Source organism: Trachemys scripta, chromosome 2 (assembly GCF_013100865.1).
Source record: "Trachemys scripta elegans isolate TJP31775 chromosome 2, CAS_Tse_1.0, whole genome shotgun sequence".
NCBI classification, from domain to species: Eukaryota; Metazoa; Chordata; order Testudines; family Emydidae; genus Trachemys; species Trachemys scripta.
The window spans coordinates 81,932,598-81,946,156 of NC_048299.1; the positions used below are offsets into that span (position 1 = coordinate 81,932,598).

At 43.9% G+C, this 13,559-nt stretch overlaps 1 protein-coding gene across 2 annotated transcripts in view; it reads left to right on the top strand.

Annotated features, from left to right (window-relative positions):
* Positions 1-13,559, top strand: part of PDCD6IP (programmed cell death 6 interacting protein) — a 51,234-nt gene that overhangs the window by 19,005 nt on the left and 18,670 nt on the right. The window contains exons 7-10 of one of the 2 annotated variants that reach the window (XM_034761077.1): positions 437-568; positions 4,434-4,656; positions 8,868-8,991; positions 10,589-10,766. In XM_034761077.1, the coding sequence (XP_034616968.1) occupies positions 437-568; positions 4,434-4,656; positions 8,868-8,991; positions 10,589-10,766 (657 nt within the window). The remainder of the gene's footprint in view (positions 1-436; positions 569-4,433; positions 4,657-8,867; positions 8,992-10,588; positions 10,767-13,559) is intronic. The other variant, XM_034761078.1, reaches the window with a different exon arrangement.

A 13,559-nucleotide genomic window follows, 5' to 3' on the forward strand; every position in this document is an offset into this window, starting at 1 on the left:
ATGTGGGGAAAAAGTAGATGTAGAACTATCACGTCAGCCTCTAAAGTATGATGACTTGATTAATGAAGAGGGCTAAACATTATTTCATACTTTTTGAAAGTTCTTTGGGATCTTTGATGTCCTCTCTACTATTCTTTCTAATGCATGTTTGGATTTCTAATCTTTGTAAAGTAAATGTTGCGACTTCATGGCTTTAATTAAATGAAATGCAATCCCCAAATCAACATAAAATAATAGAAATAATTTTACCAGAGCAATATTTTTATTTTGACTGAATTCAATCCATGCAGTCACATATCTCTAACATTTACTTCTAATGTTTTAACCTATCTAAACCATTAATTGGGTGATTCTAATTTCCTTTTCTTCTTCCTTTTTCTTCCTGCATCCCATGTTGTCTGTGGTGGTTTATGTGGTTGGACTTTCCCCTGGTCAGTATTTTTATTTCCAGGAGGTGTTTCCTGTTCTGGCTGCGAAGCACTGCATTATGCAGGCCAATGCAGAGTATCACCAGTCTATCCTGGCAAAGCAGCAGAAGAAATTTGGTGAAGAAATCGGGAGACTACAGGTGGGTTGGGGCAGAACTCTTAAGAAATGTAGGAAGACCTTTTTAATTTCTACCTATGACACATCTTATATACTTTTAGTTGCAAAACTCAGATCGTTAAGATTGACAAGTTTCCTAAAAAAATAAAATAACCCCCTCTCCCCCCATCCCCACCCCATACACACATTGTATACTTCTTGGAAGTTCCAAGAACTTTTCATACTGGAATGGTGAGAAATGTCTGGATTCTGAAGTATATATTTCAGTCAGATCTTTGGAAGTATGACACCACAAGAACATATAAAACATAAGAAAGCCCATACTGGTCAGACCAAGTATCCTATCTTCCGACAGTGGCCAATGCCTGGTGCTTCAGAGGGAATGAACAGAACAGGAATTAAGTGATCCATCCCCTGTCGCCCATTCCCAGCTTCTAGCAAACAGAGCCTAGGAACATTAGAGCATGGTTTTGCATCCTGGCTAATAGCCATTAATGAACCTATCCTCCATGAACTCATTTAGTTCTATTTTGAACCGACTGGTTCGTAGCATTACAAATGCTTAGACACCCACGTCTTCACAATTAAAGATCCTGCCTCTGCCAAAATAGCTTATACTAATACATTTGACAATAATTGCAAACAAGAAACAAATTTTATAGGATGGATGGTGCAATCTGGGACTTACTGAAATATTGGCTCTACTGATAAACCCACTATCTTGTTTTTAATATGCAAATTGATTTTTTTTTTTTAAATGTTTTCTCTAGCCACTGCATCTACTTCCGTGGCTGGGAGTTCTCTGTTGTGACATACAGTCAGTGTCACAGCAAAGGCTTTTTCAAACCATAAGGTCCACCGGTCTTCGAAGTGTGGTAGAGAGAAGAATTTGGCTCTGTAACTGTGTTCCTCAGTATACCCATGTGTTTAAGATGCTAAGAGTGGAATATTAATCTGAGTTGTTTTTTGTTTTTGTTTTAAGGTCTACATTATCCATGAACTTCTATTTGCTCTATTGGTGGGGAGGTGGGGGAACCACATTGTGATATACACATTGGTGGGATGGGAGATTAAATATGTCACATGACATTTATTGTGACTGTTATGGCTGTGCATACTTTATCTGGTAATTGACAGGGCTTGAAAGGTTCCTTTCTACATTCATGGGAAATGGAAGAAACTATGATGTAGTTAGTATATTTACACACACAGTAATAAATGACATAGAACATAACTTTATAAGCTATAAGGAAAAAACATCTGGCGGTCTTTGTTACTTTGTGGATTAAATATAATTTTATGTCCATGTTTGTTAGATTCTAGCTATGGGAGATGACTTCTTGTAGTATTTGCAAATATTTTGTTTAAGTGTAGAACTACCTAAATTTGAGGGAAACATGGTATCTTCACTCTCTTTTTACACTGGATCATGAGCAATTAGCAAATAGTTGGAGGAGGGTAAAATACTGTCAGTCTGTTCTCCTTATTAATAAGGTGGTGACCATTTAACAATTGTTATTCCTTAAACCTAGAGCAGAGATTTAGCCAATCTTAGCAGCCTTCCTCACTGCTGTAAGCCTGTGACCAGCAAGGCAGCTAAAAGCAGTGCCCTAAACAGCCTGATGCCGTACAAGCTTGCCAAGTTTTTGAGTGGCTGATAATACTGTGTGCTGTACCTGTTTTTCCAGCAGTGAGGTTGCAAGTGAGAGTCAAGACCAGAGACACAGCCTGCATTTTCTATCTTTGCTATTCTTTTCTTTCCCCATTTAGTTTTTGTCTTCTAGGAAATGGGATTGGACTTTAACAATCACAACTCCAGTCCATCTCAAATAACTTATTCTCTCTTCCCTAAAAGGACAGTTATTACCATCTTTAATGCCATCTAAAATACTTTTTTGCACAAGGGGGTTTTTCCTTCTAAAATCTCTTTCCAGCTAAAGGGAACAAATGATGTAGTTAAAGTGGAAGCCTCACTTAATACTTTATGCTTCAAATTCTTTAATTTGTTTTTCTGTATCTTTTAATACAGTGGCTTTCAACCTCCCCTCCTCCCCCCATTTGTGGTCCCCTAAAAAAGTTTGAATGGAGATATGGATCACTTTGGAAATTCAGCTTATGGTCTTTGGACCACTACCATAGAAGTCCTAGACTGAAAACTGACTGAACAGAATTCAACTATGAATGTTTCTTCTGTTCAGCATGGCATGTGATGCAGCATGAGAGAGGGCGCTAAACTGTGGGCTTCTAAGATAACCATACTTCTGGGTTTTGACCCATAAATGAGGGTATACACAAACTGTTGATTGATCAGAAAAATTGAATGCCTTTTTTGGGATCTGAAACTTTATTTTCATAGTCCCCTTTCGTGGACTCCTTAAACATAATCAACGGACCCCCAGCAGTCCTCGGGTCGCAGGTTGAAAACCATTGCTGTAATAAAAGGTTCAAAAGGATGTTTAATGATGTTTACAATGGTACTAAACAGACTGAGGTCTCTGTATGCCAAATCTCAAACCTTGTTTAAAACCATTCAAAGTTGGATAGTGACTAAGTTATGTTAATACCTTTGGCATGTATTAATTTAGATTAAATATATAACACCACCCACTGTTTCGGGCCTGCTTCAAATATTTCAGTTTAAAAATCACAAGGCATGGCTTAAGAAACACACTTCCCATTTATAAATGGTTTATTTTATAAACTGTAAAAGTGCCCTTAAGGTAAAATACTTGTTAAATGGTTGATTAATGTTGTAAGTATGTTAGACATAAGTAGAAAGGGTTTTATAAATACCGTTGTTTGGTTGGACAGCTCTCTGGCCTCTGGCTGTGTGATATTTGGTTGTTCAAATAGGGAAATGATTTTCTTTGGTTTTTGAAATGGGAGGTCTGCGCTACTAGAGGCGGGTTAAAGTGGGAGAATGGGTCTCCTGTGGCTGGTGTTGGTGGGGTGGAAGGAGGGGAAATAGGTGTCCTTTGGTTAGTAATGGGAGTGAACAGTGTTTTCCTCGGGTGTAGATGGCAGGTCAGGGTGGAGGAGGCGGGTTTCAGGTTCCTTATTCTCAACTTTTCGGAGTCTGAGCTGGGGCTTAGTAGACAGACAGTGGTAGCAGGGAGATGGCTGTAGAACTCCAACTCTAGGTGTGCAGCTGTTTCTTAACCTTTCTTTATTGCACATTGTTTGAGAAACAGGCAAGAACTGGAGAACAGGGGTGGAAGTACACCGTGTCTCCCATGAACCTTTAGCAGCACATGGGAAGGGGACACAAAGGAAACTACATATTGTAGCGTCTGCCACAAGGCTCCTTGAACTAGGAACAATCAACTCAGTCCTAGTCCTTGGAGCTGAGATAGCGTTAGCTTTTTTGAGTGGTCTTGTGAAATAATTTTACCCCAAATTATAACTGAATTCTGTGGATTTTGGAGACTATTGGTGAGATTACTTAGGGTATGTCTTCACTAGCAATGTTAAAGTGCTGCCACAGCGCTGGGAGAGAGCTAAAAACCCCCACCTCCACAAGGTGCAGCACTCAAACACACCCTTGAGCGAGAAAGTTGCAGCGCTGTAAAGTGGTAGTGTAGACAAGGCCTCAGTATGAACTGCAGAGGACTCTTGATCCCATTAATGACAGAACTGTATATAAAGTCAGTGACTGTATTGCAAGAAGTAATTTTGCTAATTCTTCTCAAAATCCTTAGATGGGGATATTCCCTTAGTAGGCAGGGAGCAGCTAATGCTGAATCTTATGCCTTTGCAATAACTGTAGTTGGCTAACTAAGATCAGCTGTTTTACTGTATATTGTTTGTGTTAGAGATGGAATGCTGCTGGGAAAAGGATTGGGTGGAGAGACTATTTGAATTGTAATTGTGCGTATTTTGATTTTTAGCACGCATCAGACTTGGTAAAAACAGTGGCGTCTCGTTATGATGAATACGTAAATGTAAAAGATTTGGCTGACAAAATCAACCGCGCCCTTACAGCTGCCAAGAAGGACAATGACTTCATTTATCATGACCGGGTTCCTGACTTGAAAGATCTAGATCCCATTGGCAAAGCCAGTCTTGTGAAATCTACCTCAGTTGTTGTCCCTATCAGCCAGAAGTTCACTGGTAAGCAAAATATTCAGAGCAGATTTAGAGGTGAAATGTATCTTACCTGTATATGAGATTACTATGTGCTCCAAGTTCAATCGTAGCTCTGTGATTTAGATGTACAATATTAAAGTTCAATTTCCAATAGTGTATTCTTCTTCAAGTGCTTGCTCATGTTGATTCCATTCTAGGTGTGTGCGCACGCCCATGTGCACAGTCGTCGGAGATTTTTGCCTTAGCGGTATCCATAGGGTCGGCTGTAGTGCCCTCTTGAGTGCTACGTTCGTGCATTGGTATATTAGGCGCTGCTGACTCTATGCCCTACCAGTTCCTTCTTACTGCCCGTGATGGTTGGTCAGAGCGCCTTGTCTTGCATCACTAGAACGTTAGGGGTTCTTATAGGCCATTGTTCTGTCTCCTTTGTTGTTAGTTGATAGGTACTTAGTTAGACCTTAGAGTAGTTGTTTTTAGGAGTTAGAGTCCCGGCTGGGACTTCACCTCGGAGCGGGGCGTGCCTCGTTCCTTAGGCTTTAAGCCATGTTGATCGTGCAGCTGGTTGATGCCCATTAGTGACCTCCATGAGAGCTGTTTAAAGTGTTTGTGGGAATCCCATCGAAAGGATAAGTGCAAGGTCTGCAAAAACTTTTGTCCTTGAACTCGGAAGGAGCGAGATATCAGCTTGAGGGCCCTCCTCATGGAGGCTGTGCTTCGTCCCATCTCGGAGACCTCTCGATTGGACTCCCGACCCAGTATGTCGGCGCTCCGTGCAGCACACCACCGGCACCAAAACCCTCCTGGAACCGTTCCACCTCCCAGTGCTGAAGAAACTGTCAAAGTCAACAGGCCCTCTGGCACTGCAGAAAAAGGGTGATTCGGGTAAAGGACCTCTGTCAGGCCACGTGCCTGCTCCAGAGCTGCTCGGGTGTACCGCTGCGGTCAGACCCCCTAGTCCAGCCAGGGACCCGACTCCTGGGAGCGGCAGGGTGTACTGGCCCCTAGTGGGGTCATCTATGCCCAAAGTGGGCCTGGTGGCCAAGCAGGCCAACCGGGCACCGCAGACACAAAGCCAAGCGACAGACCCGGCCAAGGCCCCAGCATCTATGGGCAAGCCGGTTATGGGACCGCCCCTAAAACAGCAGAGTGTACCTAATCCCCGGACTGCAGTCTCGGTCCCCAATTAGAAGAGACAGGTCCCTGACACCAAGGTCTCCACCTACAAGGCACGCGACACATGAGTCGCGACGCCGATCCCTATACCCATAGTACCGTTGAGCCTCCCGCCAGAGTTCGCCACGGTGCAGATCACCACCTCCTAGGTGGTCTCCCAGGCATTGATTCTGCCCTGGTGCGGGATCATTCCTGGTTGCAGCACGGGTCTGATTCCCTGGAACACTCTTCAGGCAGGTACCTGTCCTTTCCCTCTCCTTACTGGTCGCTGACAAGGGTCAGTCAGCAGACTCTGATATCTATGGCTCCGCCCTGGTCACCGGAAAGGCAATGGTCCAAGCCTGAAGGGGAGTTCAGCCCTTCGCCTATAAAAGGCAAATCGCCACCAGCTCGCAAGACTGGCCTGGCTTCTGCGGCAGTGGTGTGGAGGCAGGGTCAATGGCCCGCTCAGTGGCAGTACTGGAACCTGTGGGGTGGACCGGCATAACAAGTACCATACTCCCACCGTTCCTCCCAGGCCAGATCGGACAAGCTGCCCCCAGCACTGCTGGCACCCGAGTCGGAGCACAGTGCCAAATCCCACACGGGCGACACAGCAGGCCCCGATGCCAAAGGAGCTGTTCCCGGACGAGAAAGGGGAAGCCGCCCCTCCCTCTGCTGTACAATATCTTGGTTGTCTCTGGACAAAGTGGTAGCAGGCCCCTTGCAAACGAGCAGCTCCCCTGACGACTTCAAGGAGCGCCAGGCCAGGCTCAAAAGGATGGCTGAAACCTGAACTTGGAGGTCAAGGAGCTAGCGGAGGAATCTTTAATGTTATACCTTCCTCTACCCCGGCCTGGGTTGCACAGCCCGTCCAACCAGGGGTCCTTAAAATTGCCAAGTCTGTGTAGCAAACCCCCTCTTCCATTCTGCCTACTCCAAGAAGGCAGAAGAGAAGTACTGTGTCTCTGCAAAGGGGTTTGAATACTTGTCACCCTCCAGCGGGATCTGTGGTCGTGTCCGCCGTCAGTGAAAGGGCTAGGCAAGCAGCACACCGAAAAATAGACGCCAAGAGGCTGGACTTGTTTGGCAGGAAAATTTATTTGACGGACAGCCTGCAATTTTGGATGTCTAATGGTGCTGACACCCTCCAGATGGCCTTGGATGCTACGGACTTGGCGGCCAGGATAGTCGCCTTCGTGGTGGTCATGAGGCGGAGCTCCTGGTTACAGTCCTTTGGGCTGTCCCAGGAGATGCAGACTACCCTTCAGGACCTTCCGTTTGAGGGAGCAGGGATCTTCTTGGAGCTGACCGATGCACAGCTCCATGACCTTAAAGATTCCTGTACCTCCTCAATTCCTTGGGCCTTCACACCCCTCAGCAGGCTAGAAAGCCTTTCTGTCCATCTCTGTCGAGGCCCTGGGTTGTCCCCCAGTCCAGCTCCTACAGAAAGAAGGACAGAAACAAAGGATTTAAACTGCGTCACCCTTCATCTTCCCGTTCCTCAACCTAGCCTGGTTCTTCCAGAGGCCAAGGAAGCCAGAAATAGGATTTTGAGGATGCGCCCAAGGACGGTGCCCCAGGATCCACCTTCCTGCTCTTTCCTCAACTGCCTGTGCCCCTTCCAGTCAGCCTGGTCGCAGCTGACCTCAGACCCTTGGGTGGTTGACATAATATCTTCAGGCTACACCCTGCAGTTCGTGGCCAACTCTCCCTCCCACCCCCCATTACCTGCACATCAGGGACCCCATTCTGCCATGGGACCTGAATCTTAGTGCTGTCACAGCTCACGGTACCCCCCTTTGAGCCTCTGGCTTCCTGCTTTCTCTCCTGTCCTGTAAAGTCACGTTCCTTGTTGCGATAACATCCGCCCACTGGGTTTCAGAGATCAGGGCATTTACCTCGGAACCGCCCTATACAGTCCTCTATGAAGGCAAGTTGACGCAATTGTTCGTTGTGGTGGCTGACAGGATGAAAAGTTGTCCAGTGTCCGCTCAAAGAATTTCTTCTTGGATCACTGCCTGCATTCGCCACTGTTACGATCAGGCAAAGATGCCACCTCTGGCGATTGTAACTACGCGTTCAACCAGGACGCAAGCCTCATCAGTAGCTTTCCTAGCCCAAGTGCCTATCCAGGATGTCTGTAGGGCGGCCACCTGGTCGTCCATCCACACGTTCACGTCCCATTGCGCACTTACTCAACAGGCCCGGGACGATTCTGGCTTCAGTAGAGCAGTACTGCAAGCCGGTAGACTGTGAATTCTGAGCCCACCTCTGAGGATACTCCTTGTGAGTCTCCTAGAATGGAATGAACAAGCACTCGAAGAAATGGTTACCTACCTTTTTTGTAACTGTTCAAGATTCGTTGGTCATGTCCATTCCATTACCTGCCCTCCTATCTCTCTGTCTGAGTTGCCGGAAAGAAGGAACTAAGAGGGAGTAGGATCGGCAGTGCTTAATATACCAACGCATGAGCGTGGCACTCAAAGGCACTACAGCCGACCCTATGGATACTGTTCAGGCAAAAATCTCCGACTGCGTACGTGGGCGCGCGCACCTAGAATGGAATGGACATGAGCAACACATCTCTAAGAACAACAGTTAAGAAAAGGTTGTATTGTGCATTAAGCCATTGGTTTTAGTGTCAGAAAGATTACTGACAGGCTCCTGCAAAGGGTAAATCTGCAATTTCAAGTTAGTTTATTCAAATCTGAACTAGTCCTATCTCAAAATGCTTGGATTAAGCACAATAATCTGGCCTCTGAAGGAGTTTTGTTGAAGAGCTCTTATCCGACAACTTGCCTAATGCAATATGTTAAAATCCTATACGTATCCTCTACCATGAGTCTTCTATGATAAATCTGAAGTTGCAAGTTTTGAATGTTGGTACCAGGCCTAAAGAGATGTTGACTTTCCTCAGTGGTATTTCCCACTCAGTTTAGAAACTTGGATTTGTGAAATTTCTTTATCAGTAATTGTCTAGATGAATCTCTAAGGATTTAGCAAAAGGATATAAGGAAGCTCCATGTTTTTTTGGTCACCTTTATAGTTGCATTAAAATAATTATACTGCCTCAATCACAGATCTGTTTGAGAAGATGGTTCCTCTGGCAGTGCAGCAGTCTCTGAGCCTCTACAACCAGAGAAAGGCAGACTTGGTAAATAGATCAATAGCCCAGATGAGAGAAGCCACCAATCTGGCAAATGGGTGAGTGGTGGTTATTCAGACTTCTGATCTTTTTCAAAACACATTTTTTAATTGTGTGTCCAGAATAATCAAAACCTTACTTTTATCCACTTCAGTGAAGACTTATTTAAATATTTTGTTCAGATTTTTTTAAATCTCTGGAGGGGAGAATGTGAATACTAATTTAAAATAAAGTCCCAGTCATGCAAAGTGATAAATCACTTCTAATTTCCATTGGCTCAGCACTTCTCAATAAGGGTCTTGCAGGACTGGGCCAGTAAATACTGTAATAATTAGACTTCTTCTGTTGTAGGAGGTAAACCAGGTTGCCACTCAATAGGGTTTGGAAATTTTACCAGATACCTAATAGTCAGAGGACTAAATTAGTCTAAATTAGATTAGCCACATATGGATACAAAAGATTGAGGGCTGCACCGTTTAGGGGCAACATCCAGATGTGAAGCCATTTCCTTCCCCTCCTAAGCTTCTGGGAAATGGAAGGTTACTGAGTTGTCTGCCACAGTGCTGTCCTTACAGTCTGCCTGTGAGTGTCGTTGATTTTTTTATTTATCTTCAGTTAGTAGGTGTCTTATAAACTGAAGCCCCCACCTGTGGCTGTTAGGAGGAACATTCTCTCTTCTCATCCCTCTGACCGCAAAGACTCCTGGTGGCTGCCCTATGGTATATGGCTTGGCTGAAGAGGGATATAGCAGTACGGACAAGTAATTTTTGCTTTAGCCAGAGAATCACTTCTTCTGGTGGCTCCAAGGAGGGAGTCCCAATACATTATCCCTTTTTCCAAATCTGTTTGGTCAACCTCCCCATTAAATGGTTCCAGTATGCGTCTGCTTCGTTTTCCAGAGCAAAGTTGAAGTGAAATGGACCTAATTCTTTTTAGTCTCCCTACTTCCTGCAGGCATCTGAATCACAGTAGTGATTGGCTAGCACTCTGCAGTAGTTTGGCAAAACTATGAGAAGCATCAGGGCCATTAGAGTTTCTTCTCTGCAGACATAAGAAAACAGCAGTTTTACATTTAACTCATGGTTTTAAAGGCTTTCCTCATGAACAAAGCATGAAGCTAGAGATTTCATTTTTTTAAATTAAACTTAGGTTCTGTAGAGGCTGATGTTGCTTGCTCAGGAAAAATCCCTACTATTCCCCTGCATGAATGAATATTTCAAGCCGTTGAATATTGTTTCAATGTCTTGAAACAAGAATTTGACTTAAAAAGTAAATACAAGTTAAATATAAAGCCAGGGTTTTGGATGAAAGTAGATAACAGTTGTGTTCAAAACTGTCATATATTGCTTAAAATTGTCTACAAGTCTACTGCTTTGCTTTATAAACACTAAAATACAAAGGAAAAATGATAGACAAGTTAAGTTACCTTTTTAAAAATGTTTAAACTATTGCTTTTTTGGTTAAGTATGTCCTTTGAATAATCTTTAAAATTTTCCAGTTTTTAAATTGTTATCCAAGATTTCATTATGCTCCTGTTTGTTTCCCTTTTTTTTTTCTTGTTCTTACGGCCTGTTTAATTTGGATACCAAAATGATTCTTTTGATGCTGTGATTTTTGTGGTGTACGAATTGTAATGCAATACATTGACCTTCTCAGAGTATTGGCTTCTCTCAACCTGCCTGCTGCCATTGAAGATGTGTCTGGTGATAGTGTTCCTCAGTCTATTCTGCAGAAGTCTAAGTCTGTTATTGAACAGGGAGGCATCCAGACCATTGATCAGCTGATCAAAGATCTACCAGAACTGCTACAGAGAAACAGAGAGATCTTAGATGAAGTAAGCTTAGAAACAACTGAAATAATCTTTAAAATGTGCAACTTTAAGAATCTAACTCCGCTTCTTTAAATAGTAAAGCATACTTGTTATAATCGCTTCTCGGCTCTCTGTGAGCTGAGGGGTGAAAACATTATCTACTATCCTTATCAGTTTAATATTTAAAAAAAATTAATTGGATTTATCTAAAATAATTTTGTCACTTTAGTGACATGAATAAAAGTGCTTGATTGTGTGAAGGTTTTAGCTTTTAAGTGTGATGTCCAAGGATATGCATGGAGGTTGGTAGACAATTTATCTACAATTGTCCTGTGTCACATGTGGTATTGTTTTGACAGATTTTTTTTTTCTTCCAGTTTGAGATTATGGGGGGAGGGAAACTGGTAAAAGTAAGAACATGATTCCTATTATAGTCACTACTACTTCAAGTAGTGTCTCTGAGTGCTCCATTCTAGGTGCTCTTGCACCGAGTGTGCCTCAGATCAGAGATTTTAGGTAGTCGTGTCTGTTCAACCCTGCACATGCGTGCCCTGGAGCCTCATGCCCTGCACCAAGGGTATATAGAGCTGCGAGGGCGAACCACCCTCATTCCTTCTCAGCTGCCTCAGCCTGAGACAGAGCCTCAGAGTCCAAGTTGAGTATACCTCAACTGTATTTTTCCTGATTCTTAAAGCGTGAGCTCTTAGTTTCCTTTGTTACTTAGCTATAGTAATTCTTATAGTTTAAAAAAAAAAAAATCTTAATTTTTTTTTTTACTTACACTTTTAGCATAAGGACCAGGACCATTGTCCCTCCCCCTATTTTTCTGTGTTTCTTCCCTTCAGGGGAACTGAAATCCTGGGAGGGTCTTCCCAGGTTTAAACTTTGCCTTTCGTGCCAAGAGGCTATCCTGGTCAATGATGGATACTCCTAGTGTGTCCGCTGCCTTATGGAGTTGCACTTCCCCACAAAATGTAATTTCTGCCTGAAATTAAAGTTGAGGGCAAGAAAGAACTGGGAACTTAAACTACATCTTCTTATGATGAAGGGTTTGCGCCGACTAGCTTCTGACTCCGGCCAGCAGCCCCGCCTGTAGAACGGTCTGAGAACAGGTCATCTGCTTTGACCTTGATGCAGCACTCCCCCTGAGCATCAAAGAGGAAGTCTCCGGAATCCTCTCAAAAAGACCCTAGAAAGCAATCTTCCAGTCGTATGGTAGAGAATCTACCTCAAAGACGGTATCCAATTCAAACACCTGTTTCGGCACCTACCAATATCCAACTTAGTACCCATGAGTCTGCAGGTTCCTCAAGTACCATGACCATCGGCAAACCTAAGGGACTAAGGGTTCTGACTCTTGAAAATCAGTACTATCAAGTCAGAGCAGAAGAGCAAAGACCAGCTCTTCTAAATCTGTACCGACAGAGTCTACTAGGACCTCAGTACCCAGCACTTTGCTTCTGCAAAAGACCAAACTGACACCTACTGGTCATTCGGTACCGTAGGTGCCTTATTCCACCATTACCTCTACTCGCCTTGCTTCATCAGTACCACCCACTGTTTCAATATGCAACAGTTTTCATTTCCTTGGACTTAGCAGTAACAGAAAAGCCTGAATCTCTTCTGATGAGTTCTCGGTACTGACCATCTCTTGTTCCCTGGAGATTTGCCTGGTTATGACAGAGTCTCCGTCTATCTCTGACTGCTCCATCTCTACCAAGTGAGGGGGGACCTGTAAGAGACGGACACAAAATATTACATCCCCTCCAAGGACTCTGAATTTTTATTTTTGCATCCATCCCCCAACTCCCTTCTGGTTGACGTTGTGCACGAACATGGCAGACAGCACCACATTAAATCGATTTCATAGGACAAAGATTTTAAAGCATCTTGATTTTTTTTTGGCCATAAGTCATGCTCATAGGCAATCTAACAACTTAGAATTGTCAATTATCAAGCCCTCATGGTGAAATACAGCCATACTAACTATTCGAAGTTGAATACCTTTATTGAGCATCTTCCAACAGGCAGATGGAGTAATTCGGGTGATCATTGCTGCAGGCCAATTGTGCTCGCAAGAACGTCTCTGCATGCCTCTTTGGACTCCACGGGTAGAGCTGCTCGTTCTATCTCCACAGCAGTAGTCACAAGGAAGGCCTTCTGGCTTCAGCTCTCGGGTTTTTTAAGGAAAGTCATGCAGTTGAGGATCTTTCTTTTGATGGTTCAGAGTTGTTTGCAGAAAAAATGGATGAATCCCTGCATACTTTGACTCTAGAGCCACCTTGTGCTCTTTGGGAATTTACACCCTTGCATAAAAAAATTTCAGTGAATCCCAGACTGCACAGAGGTCTCATCCCACCCAATTTCCTGCCTCCCAGAGACATTACAAACCCCAGTGTAAACTACAATGATCCAGAAGAAGAGACCAGCTACTTGTCAAACATCAACCTCACAACCCACAACTTCGAAACACCAATTTGGATGGGTTAGGCGAGGTACTGAGTTACCATCCCCATTCTTATCTGCTGCAACAATCTGTCTCCCCCTTGCTTTGGAGAGACCGCCTTTCTCATTTCTGTCAGAACTGGGAACATATCACTATGGATAAGTGGGTGTTGGAGATCATTTCAACAGGATACTCCATTCACCTTACCTCCCTTCTTTCCCATCACTCTTCAGGGGAGCCCTCTCACGAACACCTTTTGCAAAAGGAATTCAACTCTACTGCATATGGGTGCCAAAGACCCAATTCCCGTCCAACAGAGAGGTAGGGGATTTTACTCCAGGTACTTCCTGGTTCCAAAAAAGAATGGTAGT